Raw genomic sequence first — 21,538 nt, forward strand, 5'->3', positions numbered from 1 at the left:
CCACTTCATATATGCTAATGAGGGAAAAATGTAAACAATTACATTGATCAGCAAAGATAATTCTCCAATTTTAAGGTTTGTTGAACTACAGGAGTCTTGTGGACCGGATAATGCCTGCCTTGGAAGGGGAACCCATTTCATTTACAAATTTTAAAAAATATATTTAATATTTTATTAAATGTACTGCTTCAGACAATATTACATTTTCTTTTTCTGGAGTAATTGCCCATGTCATTGACCAAAAAAAAAAAATACATGCAATGTGTCATTCATCATTTATTCACTAAGCTAGAAACATAACATCGCATTTCTTGCTCATGTAGTGTACTATTCATCAACATTTAATTCCAAGCAGTATGCAGGATGATTGTCATACATGTATAAACCTAGTTTATAATAAAGTTTCGATATAACGCGCGCGCTGATTGGTTGAAACAGCGTGCTTTATCAGAGTACAGATGCACGGAGCGACGGTGTCACGCCATCAGCCCGTTTGTGAAATTCCTGGACTTCTCTCTCGGTTTTATTTATTTATTTATTTATTTATTTATTATAATTATAATTTTTCGTTCCAGACGTCTTTTATAACCTAGAAAACGTAAACGAGCTGGACATAGACCATCCTGTGCGCATAAAAGGTAAAAAAAACAGTACAAATAACACGGTGATTGAAAGTGAAGTTTCCGAAGAAGTTTGCGACTAAAACACAGAGCCAAGTAGAAATGTAAACAAACAGAGATTTGCAAACATGTCAACCGACGAAATGGTCGAAATTACATCGAAGGCAGAGACGATAATCACCAAAGATAGCATAAAATGGACAGCTCAAGTTTTAGAATGAAAGATGTAAAAATGTCACAAGCTTAAACAAGTGTTAAATGGTCCCGTAAACGCTCGTTAGCTATATTCTCGTACAAAAAGATCAAACAAAAAATTGAGAGAACTGAAAATTTAATTGGCTAACGAATACACAAATATATAAGCTTACAAGATCCTTACATTTTTGGTGCAAGTTCTATCACGCCGCATCATGGCCACCTCCGCTCACCGCAGTGAAGCAAGTTTCAGAAGTTACAACGCTCGCCCTTCGAGTGAACAACTTACAGCTTGTTCAGATATCCTCTCTGGAGCATTGAGTGGGAAGCAACAGCAGTCACAGCAGGCCAGTTTTCCTAACGGTGTCAACAGTTTTAGCACTCCTCTTGCTCCCGTGTATTCTACTGTTGTTCATTCACAAAACACAGCGCAGCAGTTGGTTTATTACCGGCCGCAAGCTTTAAAGCAGTTTGTTTTCGAATTGCCATGTTGATGACGTCCAGATTTTAACGAGCCACAAATCCACCTGATTTCCATGAACATTTTGCTTTTCCATCCTGATTTTTAAAAGGGAAAACTGAAGAAGCGCCGACGCTACTGGCGTTACATTCGAACTGAGCAAAGTTTGTAAACTTTGATGCCTTGTTTTGACATGCCTGACAGCTTTCGTGTTGTTCAACCAATCAAATCATTTGAAACATTCTAACAAGAATTGTGATTGGCTTATTTTAGCGTGCTTTATCAGGGTACAGATGCACGCCAGATCTGTTCGTTCGGAAAATGAAGTTGGTTTTGAAAATGAGGGTGAATGCGGGGGGCTCTCTCCTCCGCAGAGGTTCGATGGGGCGTTATTTGTATCCGCTGAACGAAGTGAGTGCAGGCGCAAAAGCTGAGAGGGTTGACTTGGCGGGTTGAGAAAAGATAACATCGGCCTAAGGGAGGTGACGTCATCGGGTTATTCTTCGGAGCAGCCACGAACCGAGATCCGATTATACCGGAAATTGACCTGCATTCACTCTCAGCATTTTCGTTGTGCGGTTCCTTGCTTATAGTTTACTCTCTTTCAGTAGTAATGGCGGACGACGTCGGGAAAATAAAGACTTCGAACGTTTGTTAGGATTCGTTATGGTAGAATCTACTTTCGTTTCTCGGCGTCTGAACACTGACCTCAAGGATTTTGCGTTCGATTTGTGGAAGAAACGTGGAACTATGAAAACAGTGAAGATTTGCTCAGGTAACATCGACCTACGGGAGGCTAACATCGACCTAAAGGAGGTTAACATCGGCCTACGGGAGGTTAACATCGACCTAAGGGAGGTACGTTTTATAGCACCACGTTTGTATCGTATGTGTTATACTGGCACAATCGTACACATGGAAAGCTTATTTGCCAGCATTAAAACTTACAATCTTGCAGGAGCTTTTCTTATTATTGACCTGAGTGTGATTTCATTAATTTTATTACCAACTCATAACATCCACCTACAGGAGGTTAACATCTACCTAAGGGAGGTAAAGTGGCTTGCAGTGTATATTTTATAACTTATGTATCATAAAAGTCAATTCATGGGCATAGAAGCTTACTCTCTAGCAGGGAAACTTGGGATCATAAGGAGCTTTTCTATCATTGACTTGAATTTCATAAATATTTTCATTTTTACCAACTCATAACATCCGCCTATAGGAGGTAAACATCTACCTAAGGGAGGTTATGGTATTATAATAAGGAAGGATGGACTTGAAGAAAACTTACGAATCTTAAGGAGCTTTTGCATTTCGTGTACATGCCGTTTTAGAATAAATTTATTTATAAAGAGTTATTATTATTATTATTTGAAAAGCCTTTTAATCTCACTAGAATGAGATTAATGAGAGTTTTCTCATTTTTTTATTTACACTCATAACATGGAATATAATATATTATTATTAATATAATTTTTTGGCAACACACTGACCTATGCTGGGCCATTTATATTCATCTAATGAAACAATTTTACAGCCATAAAGATTTGCTGTGAGAGGTGTTATGGGTTTAAATAGAAACAAGATGCCCCTCTAATGGCATTACACCGAATGCTTAATGTAGCCCCAATGATTCCCCATAATTTTGTATGTTTCGCAGATATTTAAAAACTATCCTCCCTTGGCAATTGAAACAAGATGCCTGCTATACTGGCATTACGCGAGATGCTGGGGCTGATTCATTTAGTCCAACTGTATGCTTCGCCGATTGATAAAACTATCCTTGCTAATGGAATAGTTTGAGTCACGACGATCGCGTTACGTTGTTTACCTTGTGCTACGCGACTCAGGGTTTCAAGGGAAATTGCGGGAATTCCATTGCGATAACGTAAGCTTCTCAATGACCTCTTTTCAGTCTCGCGTCGTGGTCTAAGACTGTCAAACAAAGCACGATTCCTTTGCCAGGAATTTACCAATTTCCACCGTTTTAAATGTCGGGTGCTTCTTAGAAGTCATTCTTTCGATTTGCCGCCTCAAAATGGTGAAATTTCCGTTTGAAAACGGCACACTTGAGTCCAGAACATGTTAACAATATGGCGCTAAATTTAATCTGTTTTTGATAAATAGATCAAATGATGCGTTGACGTCACACAGGTAGGGGTGAGTAGGTCCCCTCCCTCGTGATGTAAGCGACAAGAATGGATTTTGATTGGCCTGCTTCTGTTGAAGACAATCAGAACAATACACCCCGAGTAGGAGAGGGGTGAGTTTAATGAATAAATTAATGTACCGATTTGTAGCTACGAGGAAGAAAAAAAAAAAAGAAATCGACCCGTTTTTAGACACGGTATGCCCCCTCAGGGCATCCCGCGTAATAATTGTCTGAATGGTTTTATTCAGATATATTGCGTGATACTTATCGTTGTGTTACTAGGAATCATACCAGAAATAACTATGCAATAACGTCATGACCCCGCTGAACTGGTCTGGCCTCCTCTAGCTCTAATCCTTCGCGTTGATCATTCGATCTGTTTTTTAAAGCGGAGTTTCTTTGCTGTGAACTCTCCCAATTTCCACCGTTTCAACTGTCGAGTACTACCTAGAAGTTATTATTTCGATTTACTGCTTGAAAAAGGTTTGTTTTCTCTCTGAAAACGGCAGATCAAAGTCTTAAATTCATACATGTGGCCGCCATTGAACAAAAACAACTTTCCGAAATGATGACTTGCTTTGACGTCACACAGGTAGAGATAAGTGGGTCCCCTCCCTCGTGATATACGCGCCGATAATAGATTTTGATTCGGCTGTTTTTGTTCAAGACAATCAGAACAATAAATCCCTTCTGGGAGAGGGTAGAATTTAATCAAGGTTTAATGAATAAATCAAATAATGATTTGACGTCACACAGGAAGTGATGAGTGGGTCCCCTCTCTCGTGATATGTGCCTGAAAAATAGATTTTGATTGGGCCGCTTCTGTTGAAGACAATCAGAAAAATACATCCCCACTAGGGGAGGACATATTGAGCTCAGTCCAGTCATTCGCAGTTAGTGTTAATGACACAGATCTTGAAAGGGTATAAAAATTTAAATATCTGGGCGTGTTTCTGGATCCTTGCCTAAATTGGAACGAACACATTGATCATATCGGAAACAAGATGCCCCTCTAATGGCATTACACGGAATGCTTAATGTAGCCCCAATATTCCCCATTGTAGGTTTCGCAGATATTTAAAAAATATCCTCCCTTGGCCATTGAAATAATTGTCTGAATGGTTTTATTCAGATATATTGCGTGATACTTATCGTTGTGTTACTAGGAATCATACCAGAAATAACTATGCAATAACGTCATGACCCCGCTGAACTGGTCTGGCCTCCTCTAGCTCTAATCCTTCGCGTTGATCATTCGATCTGTTTTTTAAAGCGGAGTTTCTTTGCTGTGAACTCTCCCAATTTCCACCGTTTCAACTGTCGAGTACTACCTAGAAGTTATTATTTCGATTTACTGCTTGAAAAAGGTTTGTTTTCTCTCTGAAAACGGCAGATCAAAGTCTTAAATTCATACATGTGGCCGCCATTGAACAAAAACAACTTTCCGAAATGATGACTTGCTTTGACGTCACACAGGTAGAGATAAGTGGGTCCCCTCCCTCGTGATATACGCGCCGATAATAGATTTTGATTCGGCTGTTTTTGTTCAAGACAATCAGAACAATAAATCCCTTCTGGGAGAGGGTAGAATTTAATCAAGGTTTAATGAATAAATCAAATAATGATTTGACGTCACACAGGAAGTGATGAGTGGGTCCCCTCTCTCGTGATATGTGCCTGAAAAATAGATTTTGATTGGGCCGCTTCTGTTGAAGACAATCAGAAAAATACATCCCCACTAGGGGAGGACATATTGAGCTCAGTCCAGTCATTCGCAGTTAGTGTTAATGACACAGATCTTGAAAGGGTATAAAAATTTAAATATCTGGGCGTGTTTCTGGATCCTTGCCTAAATTGGAACGAACACATTGATCATATCGGAAACAAGATGCCCCTCTAATGGCATTACACGGAATGCTTAATGTAGCCCCAATATTCCCCATTGTAGGTTTCGCAGATATTTAAAAAATATCCTCCCTTGGCCATTGAAATAATTGTCTGAATGGTTTTATTCAGATATATTGCGTGATACTTATCGTTGTGTTACTAGGAATCATACCAGAAATAACTATGCAATAACGTCATGACCCCGCTGAACTGGTCTGGCCTCCTCTAGCTCTAATCCTTCGCGTTGATCATTCGATCTGTTTTTTAAAGCGGAGTTTCTTTGCTGTGAACTCTCCCAATTTCCACCGTTTCAACTGTCGAGTACTACCTAGAAGTTATTATTTCGATTTACTGCTTGAAAAAGGTTTGTTTTCTCTCTGAAAACGGCAGATCAAAGTCTTAAATTCATACATGTGGCCGCCATTGAACAAAAACAACTTTCCGAAATGATGACTTGCTTTGACGTCACACAGGTAGAGATAAGTGGGTCCCCTCCCTCGTGATATACGCGCCGATAATAGATTTTGATTCGGCTGTTTTTGTTCAAGACAATCAGAACAATAAATCCCTTCTGGGAGAGGGTAGAATTTAATCAAGGTTTAATGAATAAATCAAATAATGATTTGACGTCACACAGGAAGTGATGAGTGGGTCCCCTCTCTCGTGATATGTGCCTGAAAAATAGATTTTGATTGGGCCGCTTCTGTTGAAGACAATCAGAAAAATACATCCCCACTAGGGGAGGACATATTGAGCTCAGTCCAGTCATTCGCAGTTAGTGTTAATGACACAGATCTTGAAAGGGTATAAAAATTTAAATATCTGGGCGTGTTTCTGGATCCTTGCCTAAATTGGAACGAACACATTGATCATATCGGAAACAAGATGCCCCTCTAATGGCATTACACGGAATGCTTAATGTAGCCCCAATATTCCCCATTGTAGGTTTCGCAGATATTTAAAAAATATCCTCCCTTGGCCATTGAAATAATTGTCTGAATGGTTTTATTCAGATATATTGCGTGATACTTATCGTTGTGTTACTAGGAATCATACCAGAAATAACTATGCAATAACGTCATGACCCCGCTGAACTGGTCTGGCCTCCTCTAGTTCTAATCCCTCGCGTTGATCATTCGATCTGTTTTTTGAAGCGGATTTTCTTTGCTGTGAACTCTCCCAATTTCCGCCGTCTCAACTGTCAAGTACTACCTAGAAGTTATTATTTCGATTTACTGCTTGAAAAAGGTTTGTTTTCTCTCTGAAAACGGCAGATCCGGAGTCTTAAATTCAGACATGTGGCCGCCATTGAACGAAAACAACTTTTCCAAATGATGATTTGCTTTGACGTCACACAAGTAGAGATGAGTGGGTCCCCTCCCTCGTGATATACGCGCAGATAATGGAGTTTGATTGGGCCGCTTTTGTTCAAGACAATCAAAACAATAGATCCCTTCTGGGAGAGGGAAGAATTTAATCTAGTTTTAATGAATAAATCAAATGATGATTTGACGTCACACAGAAGTGATGAGTGGGTCCCCTCTCTCGTGATATGTGCCTGAAAAATAGATTTTGATTGGGCCGCTTCTGTTGAAGACAATCAGAACAATATATCCTTACTAGGGGAGGACAGAGTTTAATGCATAAATTAATGTGCACATTTATGACACCGATGAAAAAAAAGATACCCGACCGAAACCTAGACACGTCATGCCCTGCGGGCATTCCGCCTTGGAATGCTTCGTAGAGCCCGGAAAGTCATCCCAAAAGAAGCTTGCATTACTTTGTTTAATGCTATGGTTCTACCATTATTCGATTACTGTTGCGTTGTGTGGGATGGTTGCGGTCAGGGAAACAAGATCTACCTTGACCGTCTTCTCAAGCGAGCTGCGGGAATAATTGCGGGTCGCAAGGCTACTGATACCGATATACAGCAAACATTGAAGTGGCCATCCCTTCAATGCCGCAGAGAATACCAAAAGTGCATTCAGGTCTATAAGTGTATCAATGGCTTGGCCCCAGCTTATCTGCTAGATGACTTCCACTCCTCGGAGCAGATCCATAACTACAACACTAGGAACAAAGACTTTATTCGCCTGCCTCTTGCCAAGACTACTAAATTTCAAACATCTTTTAAGTACAATGCCGCCAAATCCTGGAACACTCTTCCTCGTAACTTACGTCACGATCTGTCTCTCACTAGTTTTAAACTGAGAGTCAAGAAACATCTAAATCACCTTAGTTAATTTCTCACCTTCATGAACTCTTTGAATGACTTTTGCTTTCATTTCTATATTTGATTATTTATTCTTATTATTTTATACAGATCTCCATTTAAACCAGCTACACTGAATTGGAATTTCTGTTTAAATAATGTTTATAAATAAATAAATAAATAAATAAATAAATAAATAAATAAATAAATAAATAAATGTGCACATTTGTGTATACAATGAAGAAAAAAAAAAAAAGATACCCGACCGAAACCTAGACACGTCATGCCCTGCGGGCATTCCGTGTAAAAATGCAGGTGCATTAAAATAGCATAATAGCTGTTATGATGATTAAAGGCAACTGTTTTCTTGTTGTTGTCGTTTTTTCTTGGTTGACCCCATCAACCTGTAATTTCCACATTAAATTTTGCTAGAAGTGACTGTTTATGACTGTTGAAATGATAGATCATTTTTAAAAATATAACCCTTAATATGTCAGAATTTATTTTAATTTAATTTGTGATCACTTACAAGAGGTTTGACTGTTTGACTGCTTACTACAGTACATTAACAATATTGGTTTTATTTTATTTCTTTTCAGAATGCAATACTTAAACTGTGCAGACCGCTGAAGAAACTGCTACTTCAAAGACACCTATGACTCATCAATTCCTCAAAAGACATTGTGCACAACAGATGTTGTTGAACTGTTATTGCCAAGCTTGACCTCTCGTCATGTGGCAAAATTATGTAAAATTTGATATTCAAGTTTGTAGGGTTAATTGACGGAGGATCTCCCATATAATGATGGATTGGATGCAAATGGTCATAATTTTGTTCCTCTCTGGCAGGAAATTGTGTAGATTGATATAAATGTACCACTTAGAGTGCAAAGATACAAAATGACCAACATTTTTAAGTAATGTTTAATTGGAAGAAAGATTCTTAGTCCTTTCTAGAACTTAAGGACGGTGCCTACTATTGTTACTGCGCATACGTTCTGTGCATCTGGAGATACTCAGGTTTCCTATGGGTGGTGCCTACTATTACAGGGATATTTTTGCGCACTTTAAAACTATGCGGAGAAAGCAGAACTTAGCAAGTGATTTTGGTATCCAAAAAGAAAATTGGGGGGAAATCATGCATTTTTCAGAGATAATAAAGCTTCAATTTGGAAAAAAGCGCCATACATTGCTTTGTATTTTGCTGCTTTTTAGAATAATATTGTTGCTTGGTTATCTCTAAAAAATGCGTGGTTACCCCCAATTTCCTTAAATTTGGCTTTCAATACCCGCTACCAAGATCTGCTTTTCCCGCATAGTGATAAACCGTGCAAAAATACTTCGCTATTAGTAGGCACCGTCCTTAAGCAGTTGTGAAAAGAATCCCAAAAATATAACTGAGGGTCTTTCTTCTACTTAATCTTTCACCTGATATTGAAATGTATCTTTCAAATATCCATATTCAATTACAGTTATGGTTGCTAACCTTTATGGCTATTGAGTCAAAAAGATATGACATAAAGAGCTATTATTTTGTAAGTCAACAAATCTGTACCTCAAGTAAAGGTCAAAATGAAATTGAGCCATGCCATGAACCTTTGAGTGTGCTTTTCAAAAGATCCAAATGACCACCCCTAAATGTTTTCATTTTCATGTCTTAAGCTCATGACGTGTCATTGGTTATCAAGTAAGCTCTATGCTTTTAAATATGGGTGGAACTTTGTCATGAGTTGGAGAACAAGTCAAATTTGAACAAAAAATAAATGCCTTGTCCCCCCCCCCCCCCTCCCACATGGCAATTGACCATGTACCATGCCTGGGAAGAAGGGAATTGAATTTGGCTGGGGTAGAGAAATTGAACTGAATCTACACTGTACCTTTGGCATTGGAGAATTTGGACTTTTCTCTTTTTTTTTTTCTTCTGTTTGAATACAATAATTATTGAACAACTGAGACAATATAATATATAATGCTCTTTATTCATAATGATAGTACAAGAGAGTGCATGGTAATAAGTAATACCTGTAAATCGATATTGAGATGCCGAAGCGGGGGGCTTATATGGCACAATTCATACAGGAGATTGGTCAAAATGGTGCAATTACTTTACAGTTTACAAACAAATAAATAAATACATAAATAGATAAATATTAATGTTAATAATAGTGGTGATAATCATAATAATAATAATAATAATAATAATAATAATAATAACTTAAACGAAAAACAATTAAATAAATAACAAATAAAATATTAAATTAAGCTAAGCCGTGTATACGAGAGTTCAAAAGGACATGAATTCACAATTTGATTGGAAGTAATCTCTAAGTTTTTGTCTACAATTCGAGATAGTAAGTGAATTACCTTAATCAAGAGGGTTGTCATTCCAAATTTGAGGGCCTTCACTGGAAAAATTCCCAAATTTCCAAGTTTGATCAAACCTGGATATCGATTGGATTTCACAATATCCAAGTTAACTAAATACCCAAGTTTGGTTTAAAGTTGGATAAATCATGGATTTTTCAAGGAAGAATAAATAAACAAGTAAATCCCAAATTAGTATTTAACAAAATCCTAATTAAATTTGTTTATCATAAAACACAAAGTAAAACAAGTTTGGAATTCACAGAAGTAATTTTGTTAACCAAACCTGTGTTCTGAACTTTCAGATTAGCTTGCAATGTGAACTTGGATTACTTTCCACCCAAATTTGGATTTTCTTCATGATAATTTTGTCAGCTGTTTTTTTTTTAACTAAAACAAGTTTGGAATTCAGAGAAGTAATTTTCTTAACCAAACCTGTGTTCTGAACATCCAGGTTAGCTTGTAATGTGAACTTGGGTTACTTTTCACCCAAATTTGGAATTTTTTTCAGGCAAACATTGCTCGCTTGTAACAGCCATCACTGGTTGTTACAAGCGATGAATAATGCCATCCACCAGAGTATTGAATGTTTTGTGTAAACAAAAACCAAGTACACCATCCACTAGATAGTGATTCATCCAGTGGATAACATCATACTCCCTTTGATCAAGTGGGGTCACTGAGGTTGGTAGCCAATTGCAATAGTTATGTAAACTTGTTTTTACAATATGGTGTGCTTTATTTGTTATTTAGATATCTCGGCATTGTAATCTGCTATTTGCCATTCTTAAAATACCTTCAGCTTGTTTGTCTTAAAAGCCGACTTGACAATAAAAGATTACTGACTGAAATAGATGGCTTGGGAATTGTCAAAAATGAACTATAGTAATCAAAATTAATTCTATGCAATTCAACTCTTCTAAACTCCATAACCAATTCAAGCTTGTCGTGAAAGAAATTGTTGATGGTGGATAATGCATATAAAGAGTTTTGTTCACCATTTGTCTCATGATTGTCACTTAAATGTTGATTGCGACGTTGGCATTATCATAGGAGGAAACTGTTTCCCTTAATTCAAGCTTGGTACTAACAGTAAACAACCAAAAAGGTTGAAGTTATAAGTCAGCTTTCTTTCCAGACACCATGTTGCCATTCTCCAGTAGCAATATCAAGTATGCTTCTAAAGTTGATGCTATCCATTTGACTTGAGCGGCTTTCTCTAACCCACAACTTGTTTTCATCCCAGTTGCGATGTTTCACAAAGAAATATCCTTTCACTAACTTTTCAGCAAATAACACACGCTTTACTTGGGCTTGCCAAATTTCATCATCATCTCCTTTAACCAAGATCATGTCATTTTCCTCCGGATAAACAGGAACAACGACAGGTGGTAAAGGAATAGTTTCCCTGAATGGATCAACAACTGCAAAATTTCCGTTTGCATCTGGAAAAAGCATGATTTCTCTTTGTAAATCTTTAAGCCCAAGAATGGTGCCACTCTCAAAGGGTTTTACATAAACTGTGTCACTTAATGGATGATGCAGAACACCACCTGCCGGATTCCACACAAGCTGATAAGTGTCTCCAAGAACAACTGGCTGAGTAGTTTCATTCACATCCACAAGAAAAAAACTGTTAATGCGTAAAAAAATCTCAGTGTTTTGTTGTTTAGCAAGCACAACATCACCATTTCTATACAGTTTCCCACCCACAGCAATTCTATGCATAGGCAGATATGCACTGCGATAACACTCAGCTGTGTCAGCAATGACACAGGATTCCAAATCTGAGAAGTAACCCATAATGGAAGCACTTTCGTCCCTAAGAAGGAAATGTGATTGCCCAGATCCAATAAGAACACCTTGATTGATTCTTGTGGCATCAGGGCTGTTCTGGCATAATTGAACCAAGTATTTTGCTCCTTCGAGGGAAGTTGCTACGACCTGATAAACAAATAAAATTAGACCAAATCAGTTTCTTTATGTAGTCTTGTTTCAGATCATGTGATAGTCTGGAGAATAGTACTTGTATAGCAATAATCTTCCCACATTACGAGCTCGCATGTAATGGCTGACAGTATGAGTAGCTAAGCCTATTAGATTTGTACACTACTAGAATTCTACTATTATTAATGGTGGTGGATGTTTACCTTGTCACTTTGCATGACAGTAAATTATATCTACCACTATTCACTTTTACTTCTTCAGTGAATTTCCTCTTCATAACATATTATTAATTTAATTATTCGATATTACATCGCAAAACATTTCTAACAACAGTTATTTTAACATGGCAAAACATTTCCGCCCGCAAATAGCAGGTGCTAGTCGAGGCGGGCAGAGAAAAGGGGGACAGCAGTCAGTTACCGAAATAAATAACATATACAAACGTAAATACATAACATTTACAAAATCAACCACTTTTAATAAGTAAATACGTGAATACTATTGCTTATGAGCTTGAAACAATACCCTTACTTTTTCCCTGTTAACTTTATGTGACCTTGATTGCCTCTCCATACTTAGATCTCTAAATAGGCAAAACTTAAGGAATTCTCTTTGAGACTCTTTTCTTGCAAATGTTTTCTCCAAATGCTTTCTGTTACTAGATTGTCGAACGTAACGTGAAACAGCTCTCTCAAACTGTGTGCACCAGTAGTTGTCAGGGGCAGAGAACCTTGAGATGTCCTCGTGAAAGTGAATAAGATTGTGCAAATTTATCACACAGGCTTGGGTACCAAAATGCTCTTCCATAAGAATACAATATCTCCATGAGAGACGCTGGAATTTATGTATCATGTCATCTTAAAATCTAAAAAATCTTAAATCTTAAATTTTGAAGTAATTAAGGTTTAGCGACGGGTTTATGTCTTTTCTCAGGCTCACCGAACCTCCCGACTTACTTACAAAAAGTTCTTATATTAAAGAAAAGAAAAAGAGTATACCATCAATGCGATCATGACCGTCTCCTACAGTTTCTTCGTGATCGAGCCTTTCTTCAATTTCGCTGTCCACCGGTACCACTGTTTCCTCTTCGGATCTTGGTGGTGTAACTTCATCACAGAATGCACTCGAGTTGAGATGAGATATTTGCGTACGATAATTTACTGCTTTGCCATTGCAAATTAAACAGAAGCAATGAACGTGGGCCGCTTGACGAGCCGAACAATAGCAAGTGGACGATGGAACTTTCATGCCTCGGGCCGCCATGTTTTGGTAACTCATTTCCAGTCAATTCATTACTTGGCGTTTGTCACTGGGCCCGAACATCGATTAGCCAATGAAAAGCCGATATTTTTATGACGCGCCTATGGCGCGAAATAACACCCAATGAGAAGTGTGTTCACTTCAATGTAATCCACTGCTGCAGCATTGTCGAAGTCTTTTTCAAGATGGCGAGTTGCAGAGGAGCTACGTTTCGGAAGAATCTGCCACCAGTAACTTGTTCACCAGAAACTGTCTCTGAAAGTCCTATGGATGTAACTGAGGAAATTTCAGGCGACACAGACTCAGTCAGCTCGGATGATTATGAACCCGTGTTGTCTCAATCGACGGCAAAGTTAAGCTTACCTGTGAAACTGACGCGGGAAAACGCCCGCCAAAACATTGCCGCTGTTGAATCCGGCCCGAGCAAGACTGTATCAGGTCGGTAACGTACAGTATGGTTCTCTTCAATAGGTAGCTAAGCTATTCATTAATCTTAATCTGAAATGTATCATTTTCCTCCTTTATCAGAATGGTCAGTATTCGAAGTCAAGGATTGGGCGTTAAGGACTTTCGGGAGCGAAACTGTCGCCGAAAAGTTTGAACAGGAGGAGATTGATGGACGTATACTTTTGTCGACTGTTGTTCGGAGTAGTGAAGCTATGGAGAAGTTAGGACTCGACACCATTGGCAAGAAAGGGAAATTCTCGGAGAAATTAAGTGAACTTGGCGCAGGACCCAGTGCAGGTATATATATATGTATTCTCATTTACTCGTGTTTAAGCCTCTAAATGGAGTAGAGCTTCAAATTTGAGGACGAGGACGATTACGTGTACGAGATTTTACAGTCTCAAGTTTTTTGGCGTATTGTCAAAAACAAAATGGTGCGGTTATTTTTATTGGAAAAGGTTAAGCCCTTTCCCTGTTGCAAAGTGTTTAAACATCTTAAATTTGGTAACTTGTTCCCGCCACTACGACAGGTCGCCTTCGATTATGAGCTGCTTTGCATTGTTTTTTCACTTTCAGGCTGTATTTGCCCGACATACCTTAATTCTGTGCAGCTTCGTTTTTAGCACAATATTTTTTCTTCTTCATTTGTGAAGTTTCCATTGTGTTGTAATACGTAGTTAATTGGCCATGTTACAGTGTGGTACTTATCTGTAGAGAACCTCAGAAAGAATTATGCTTGCCTCGATTTCTTCTAGTTTAATCAAATGCTTATTTTGATCGATTATTTTGCGTTTGGACAAAAAAAAATTTTCATGAATCCGTAAGCAAACTTTATTTTGATAGTGTAAAACTCTAGGACTTATAGGTAGGTGCATTGAAAATCATGCAATGACCAGATTTTGGTATATATGCATGGTAGCTTATCATATTAACTATTCGCTGTATTTACTAAACCCAATTTAAGGAAAAAGTTGTGAGAGGGAGAAGCCCATGTCAAGAACTGAGTTTTCTTTGCTGGACCGAATACTTACCAACACAGAAAAAAATCAAATGAATACAGCAGATCGGGCCATTTATAATACAAAGTAAGTCTCCAGATATTTGTTTTTGATTATTGTATAAACTGTAGTTTAGAATCTTTCAAGCTGTCATTAGTCACATACAAGTTAACGAGTGTAATCCTCAAACTTCATGAGTCAGAACATGCCTTTTTTCAATCACAAAAGCCATTCAAAGCCAGCTTTACATTCATCCATTTGCTATATGGCATCACAAGAGCAAGTAACCTTGTTTAACCCCTAGAGCTTTATCAGTTCCAAGTCTACCCATCCCTTTGGGCATTTGGATTGTTTTTCTCAATAATGTTGCAAATGTCCCATGGAGGAGCCAGCTCAAAGGTACAAATCCCCATGGTGGGGTTTGTGGAGCAGCACATATTTTTCAGCCTGTCTTTCTAAGCTTTGGTTTTGCAATCAGGTGCCTACAAACTCAACATCTCTCGGTCATATGTGAAAACAACAATACAAATGTATCTACATGGGTTGGGGGTAGGCTTTGATGCACTTGATAATGAGGTCCTTATGACTCAGTTGGTATGATTTTACATTGGGGACAATCAGGAAATTGTACATTCAAAAAGGAATGATGTCATACTGTTAAAATCCAAAAGATAACGTTGATTTTGACAATGACCCATCTGCGGCTTGGTCTGTTTTAGCAAATACCTCAACCTAGGCCAGGATAAGTGAAGAAAATGCCTTAAGCAGGGGGTGGAGATTGGGCTTGGAATTGACGGAGCCATTATCTTGGCAACCGTACATCTAATCATGATCATCAAACCTATTTATTGTAAATTTGAAGCACCATTTCATTAATAATATATACTATCTAACCATGGTGTGGTCTGCATTTAGTCATTTTATCCCTGCTGCCCCTCTTTATCACAGGAAGAAGCGAATCACCAATTATATAAAGCAGGTGTGGCCACTGGGGTCCCCGGCGCCAAGGTTTCGAAATAACCTAGAAGCCACCAAAAGAATGCTTACTGTTGTTGACACGCTGGCCAAGGACCAGGACTTTACTTTAGCAAGACTTGGGTTGGGGAGAAATGCGATAATGCAAATTATCCGGAAGCATATGGATGAGCGAGGGCGTAAGGAATCTGAGCAGCTGGAAGCAACTGGCAAACTCTCTCCTGTAAGCGGGAGTGAAAGTGATAGCACGAGTAATGTGAGTGGAGACAGTCCAGAAAGCGATGAGGGAAAGCCAGCTAAATTAGAGGATTACTATAACACAGGTGAGTCATATATGTATATTTTTAGATACCTTTCTGGGATATTTTGTGTTGTGATAATTATTTTATCATTCCAATAAATGCCCTATTTCCAAAAACCACCTCTTATTAGTTTTCTTTTTATTACATTGAAAGTGCCCTGTCTTCAGTAGGGCCCCCTGCCCCTAAATAAGAGCAAAGGTTTCAACTCTTGGTAACTCCTGCTCTTGTTTGGCTTTGATGACTTCAGCTCAGGATAACCTTGTCAGTTTGTTGCTAGCTATCCTTTTGATGCTGGTGGAGATTACTTAGAAATATTTAGACATATATCAATGAGCAAAATGAACTAGTTCCTCATGATTACCAGATCAGTTACCATGGCTACCCTAAAGGGAGTCAAAAGTACCTTATTTTTATTTACATGGTCAATTACGTGAAAAGTACTTGGTGAATATTTTTTTTCCTTTTAATGTATTGTTACTCATTGGACATAAAAGTTATCAGTTTTTCAGTGCTCTGTAATCTATGTACAGATTTTTTAAACAAAAATATGTCAAACTAAAGAAAAGCCACTGTAGCTTTTGAGTTATTAGTGTCAAAAGGAAAAATAAGGGAAATTTTGACCACCTTTTATAAACATTTCATTTTATTCATTGCCTGTTGATACAGTGTTGCACTATACACTAAAATTAATGTCTTTTCTGTGTTTCAGAGCTCACCTTATCATCAGCAGAAACCATTATTTTGGTATGGCTGGAAAGAACAACCATCAATGATGTACACCTTGTCAAGGACCTAAAACCAGTTGCCAAAAGTCTTAAACTGAAGCTGCTCAGGAACAAAGACAAAACTGCTCACATCCGTGCAATTGCAAGTACCCTTTTAAAACAGGGAAAGGTTGAAGTGAATGCTCCCTTAGGAAATATCACCAGAGATGATGTGGCTCTCAATAAAAGGTGACTGTTGCATTGCCACTCAATGTCCATGGCAACTAGTACTGTGCTGACTTGACCTAATAAAGGAACTTAATCTGATTGCCAGTACTGAATTCATAAACTGAATCTTCCCTGGTGAAAATCTTTTGAGGATCTTTAAAGATCCTCAAAGATCTTCATGAAGATCTTCGAGGATCCTTATGAAGATCTTTAAGGATCCTTAAACAATCTTGCAAAGATCTTACAGGATCCTCAAAAATCCTTGCCAAGATCCTTAAGGATCCTCAACTTTCTTGCCAAGATCCTTGAAGATCTTGGCCAAGATCTTTGAGGATCCTCAAAGATCCTTAAGGATCCTTGCAGATCTTGCCAAGATCTTGTCAAGATCTTTAAGGATCCTTTGCAGATCTTGCCAGGATCTTTGAGGATCTGCAAAGATCCTTTGCAGAACTTGCCAAGATCTTTGAGGATCCTCAATTATGTTGCCAAAGATCTTAAAAGGATTTTCAAGGATCCTTTGCAGACCTTTTCAGGATCTTTGAGGATCTTCAATAACCTTGCCAAAGATCTTCAAGGATCCTACAGGATCCTTTGCAGCTCTTGCCAAGATCTTTGAAGATCTTCAATAATCTTGCAAAAGATCTTCAAGGATCTTGAATGAACCTTTTCAAGATCTTGTACTACTTTGAACTTTCCAAAATCACAAAAACATTTGTGACTGAAATTTCTGGTGAGTCTCAGAATAAGCTGTTGAGAATGTACATGTAGTATGTAGATGAAAAAGAACATCAGCATGTCATAAAAGGGATAATTTTATTGAACAATCCCTAACTTATTTTAGTTAAGATTCAGGAATTTATTTGTATATAAATGTGGGTCTACAATGCTAAATCAATACAAAATAACTTGTGTAAATAAAATCAGTAATAGAAACATAACTTTTAATATGTATTGTGAAAGAATAATATTCAGCAGATGGATATTTTACCTCAACCATGATGGACAAAATTTTGACTACAACATGAAGCCTGGGTGATCACGATCCTAATGTTAATGTACAAGAAACTGTGATAATTTTTATTCTAAAATTTGGTTTGACAATTGCCAGTGAAAACGTTTGTACAAGAAAACATAATAACAGAAAAACAATAACTTATAGCAAGCTCTGATTATGTACAAAAGTTCTAATGACAAGGCTACACAGTGCAACAAATTTCAACAGATGTTGTTCACAACATTAGTGCAAGTCAAAATCCCTCTCTAAATTATCAGCCTTTAACAAAACGTAAAAGTTACTGCCTTGTCTGCACAACTTTAACACATTTATAGTGGCTCAGAAAAATTGTAGTTTTTCCCTCGTGATGACCCACAAAATGTGGAATAACTATATTCTAGATAATGAATAATGTAACAAAACAGTGGAATCACAACATCAGCAAATGTTGTGCTACTATAAAAATTTGATGGGCATAATAATTGTGCAAGCACAGTGCTAAGACAAAAAAGTACCAATTTGCTTGTAATTTACATGACCAAAACAATTTGACCCTCTAATTTTCTATTAAACTATCAAACATCAAGTAATAAATTCAAGGCTCAAAGTTACAAAATTTTTTATTTTTTCATTGTTCCTGAGTAGTATATATAGTAGTAGAAGTCACAATTCATAACCATACTAAATCAGTTAAAAATAGGCTCCCCTGCTTACAAGTGACTTAGCTTATTGAGCAGGATTTGGTGACTTCACACACTCTGAAGCTGCAGTCCTTGACAACAACATTGAGTTGAAGATCTACAGCAAAAAGAGAAAAAATCATGCACTTTAGTCAGTTCTTCTGTGTGATTACAGTGTTCACATTCGTTTTTAACTGATGGTGCTATTTTATTGTACATGTGGGCATTATAATACTCCACCAAATGACCTTCAACTTCGATCAAATCACAGGCAAATTAAAGTAATGTTATTTTCGATCGAATAAGTCACCACACAAATAAAGCTTGCAATTGATTCTCAGTACAACTACAATCATCTGATTGTTCATTTCAACTAGCGCTACAACTACAAACTTACCCCATAAAAACGTTTGTAAATGTTTTATTTTAAAAATAAATAGGAAATGGCTACCTCGACAACCGAGATCAGATGAATTTGTAGCTAAATTCACAGAAGCACATGCATTCATTTGGTTGAATTGTGCATCACATTTTCAAGCCAGTCTTTTATCAAAATCATTGATATTAAAGCCTACCTGTTTCTAAAAAGTAGTTGTCCACGATTTGTTGCTTAAAGCCATCATTTTCTAGCTTAAAAGAAGAAAAAACCGAGGAAATGTGCCTTGTTTTCTTGAGTCCTGCGAAAATCCAAAAGAAACGGTCTTTCTGCGAGCCTGCAGTGTTTAGCTGCTGACCAAATTTGGCTTTGCTCGTGCCCAGTCTTCCAAGTCTGATGGAAATCCAAGATGGCTGCCGCTCTTGGCCCGGTGGTTTCCTTGTTTCCTTTAATTATAAAAGAAGTATTGTGCAAGAAAGCGACAGGGTAATCATTTGATGAAGACTGTGAGCAAACTTTTAGCTATTGGAAATCACTCTTTATTTATAAGAATGAATTACTGAGTCTGAGTATCACCAGGACACTATCATGCTGCATGACAAGCACTGATCAGACAATCAGCTGAGTAAACTTATTTATTTGTCTATTGAATTATATCCTTTGGTGGGAAGCCATATAAAGCAGGAATCTTGGTGCAACATATCACAAATTTAAATTGCCAAAACGAAATTCCATATTCCACATACCCGTTTCTCTGAGACATCCAAGCAATAGTTCCAAGCAAAAAAACAGCAGTATTGATGACATTGCATTATTGTAACTATCAGAGTTTTAGTCAACAGTCTGTACTTTCCAACACCTTTAAGGTATAATTATTTACTCTGGAAGCTCAAACTCAGTAGAAACAGAAATTTTGATTCTTAATTTTAAAAGTGACAAATGTATTAAATTTTGTCACTAAAGCGGGCAGATCTGTGTGACTTTCTTTCAAACAAACTATTTTAACTCTATATCGTCATCAAGAAACCACAAACGCTCAAATTTGCTGCCTCCACCTGCCCTTTCATCCCACAAGCTTAGGAGCAATAACCGTTTTATAATTCCGGTGTGCAAGACCAATCGTTAAAAGAACTCTTTTATTATTAGTCATTAGTAGTAGTATGTAGTTTTTTAAATAATGTCCTTTTTCCTCTCGCAGAGTTCTATGCATTCTTCTTTATTATATGTTACCTGTAATTATTAAATTTTTTCTATATTGTATATATATTTATGTTTTTCAGTTTCATACAATTTAATTATTTGTACACGCAATTCAGTCTTTGGACTACGAAGTGTATTTGAATAAACGGTCTTATTGATTAATAAAATAAATTACCAAATGCCTACACTGTAATTGCAAGTGTAATGGCCTTTTATTTTCCATCACCTTTTTTTTCTATTTATCATAGGGGTCTTGCAAACATCCTCATTAAATCCTTGAAGCTCATGAAGGATCCTGGCAAAGGTCTTTGCAAGATCCTTACTATCAAGGATCCTTTTAAGATCCGTCAAAGATAATTCAGCTTAATTTAAAAATCCTTTAGGAGCCCTAAGGATCCTGACAAAGATCTTTGCAAGATCTTCGAAGGATCCTTATTAAATTGTTGAAGATTTTGGCAAAGATCTCTTGCAAGATCTTTGAAAGGATCTTTTAAAGATTCTTCAAAGATCCTCATTAAATCCTTGAGGATCCTGGCAAAGATCTTTGCAGGATCTTCAAAAGGATCTTTCTAAGATTCTTTAAAGATCCTCATTAAATCCTTGAGGATCCTGGCAAAGATCTTTGCAAGATCTTTAAAAGGATCTTTCTAAGATTCTTTAAAGATCCTCATTAAATCCTTGAGGATCCTGGCAAAGATCTTTGCAAGATCTTTAAAAGGATCTTTGTAAGATTCTTCAAAGATCCTCATTAAATCCTTGAGGATCCTGAAGGATCCTTGCAAAGATCTTTGCAAGATCTTTAAAAGGATCTTTGTAAGATTCTTCAAAGATCCTCATCAAATCTTTGAGGATCTTGAAGGATCCTTGCAAAGATCTTTGCAGGAATCTTTGCAAGGATCTTACAAAGATCCGTGCAAGATCCTTACCAATTCTTTGAGGATCTTTGCAGATAGTATAACAAGATCTTGCATATGCAGAATCTTTGAAGATCTTTGGAGGATCTTCAAAGATCCTATAAGGATCCTTTGAGGATCTTCATCTTTAAAGATCTTTGGCAGGTCTTTGAAGATCTTTAAAGATCCTTGAAGATCCTGTGAGGTTTTTCACCAGGGTTCTCAGGAAAGGAAGGACAAAGTCACTATACGTGTTGTTTAAAGCGTCATGGCTGTGATGACTGCTCTGTTGAAAGCTGCTAGACTATGGCGTCATAAAAACTTACGTTTGAGACTATTATGAATATTTTGGTGAATAATATGTTGTTGTTTATAGTACTTGGCCATTACACAAGCCAGTGACAACTGTGAGAGATGACTTGATCACCTCGGTCTTGATAGACAAGGTGGTCAACCATGATCAGAAATGTTGAGCTAATAAAGGAACTTAATCTGACTGCCAGGACTGGATTTGCAAACTGAATCTTTCAGGAAAGGAAGGACAAAGTATACATGTTGTTCAAAGCGTCAAGAATGGCTGTGATGACTTTCTTGTTGAAAGCTGCTAGACTGTGGCTTCAAAAAAACTTACGTTTGAG

General features: G+C 37.4%; 2 protein-coding genes and 1 long non-coding RNA gene across 4 annotated transcripts; 2 read left to right on the top strand and 1 right to left on the bottom strand.

Moving 5' to 3' along the window:
* Positions 1–2,039: 2,039 nt before the first annotated feature.
* LOC146466332 (uncharacterized) lies at positions 2,040–9,114 on the top strand. Its single transcript, XR_014868042.1, has 2 exons — positions 2,040–2,133; positions 8,132–9,114. It is a non-coding gene; the product is annotated as an uncharacterized LOC146466332 (long non-coding RNA).
* Positions 9,115–10,611: 1,497 nt separating this feature from the next.
* Positions 10,612–13,269, bottom strand: LOC146466333 (uncharacterized). 2 transcript variants are annotated; one of them, XM_085127505.1, is made up of 2 exons: positions 12,842–13,269; positions 10,612–11,840 (listed from the first exon to the last, which is right to left on the bottom strand). In XM_085127505.1, exons 1-2 carry the CDS (start codon positions 12,854–12,856, stop codon positions 11,019–11,021), a joined length of 837 nt encoding a protein of 278 aa, XP_084983631.1. In that variant the 5' UTR covers positions 12,857–13,269; the 3' UTR covers positions 10,612–11,018. The 2 variants fall into 2 exon arrangements, with proteins under 2 accessions (XP_084983631.1, XP_084983630.1); XM_085127504.1 differs by lacking the exon at positions 12,842–13,269 and adding an exon at positions 12,375–12,809.
* Positions 13,270–13,313: 44 nt separating this feature from the next.
* Positions 13,314–16,887, top strand: LOC146466334 (uncharacterized). Its single transcript, XM_085127470.1, has 5 exons — positions 13,314–13,541; positions 13,632–13,847; positions 14,515–14,635; positions 15,497–15,846; positions 16,535–16,887. Exons 1-5 carry the CDS (start codon positions 13,370–13,372, stop codon positions 16,780–16,782), a joined length of 1,107 nt encoding a protein of 368 aa, XP_084983596.1. The 5' UTR covers positions 13,314–13,369; the 3' UTR covers positions 16,783–16,887.
* The last annotated feature ends 4,651 nt before the right edge of the window (positions 16,888–21,538 follow it).

This window comes from Pavona decussata, unplaced genomic scaffold, assembly GCF_977016875.1.
Source record: "Pavona decussata unplaced genomic scaffold, jaPavDecu1.1 SCAFFOLD_145, whole genome shotgun sequence".
NCBI classification, from domain to species: Eukaryota; Metazoa; Cnidaria; class Anthozoa; order Scleractinia; family Agariciidae; genus Pavona; species Pavona decussata.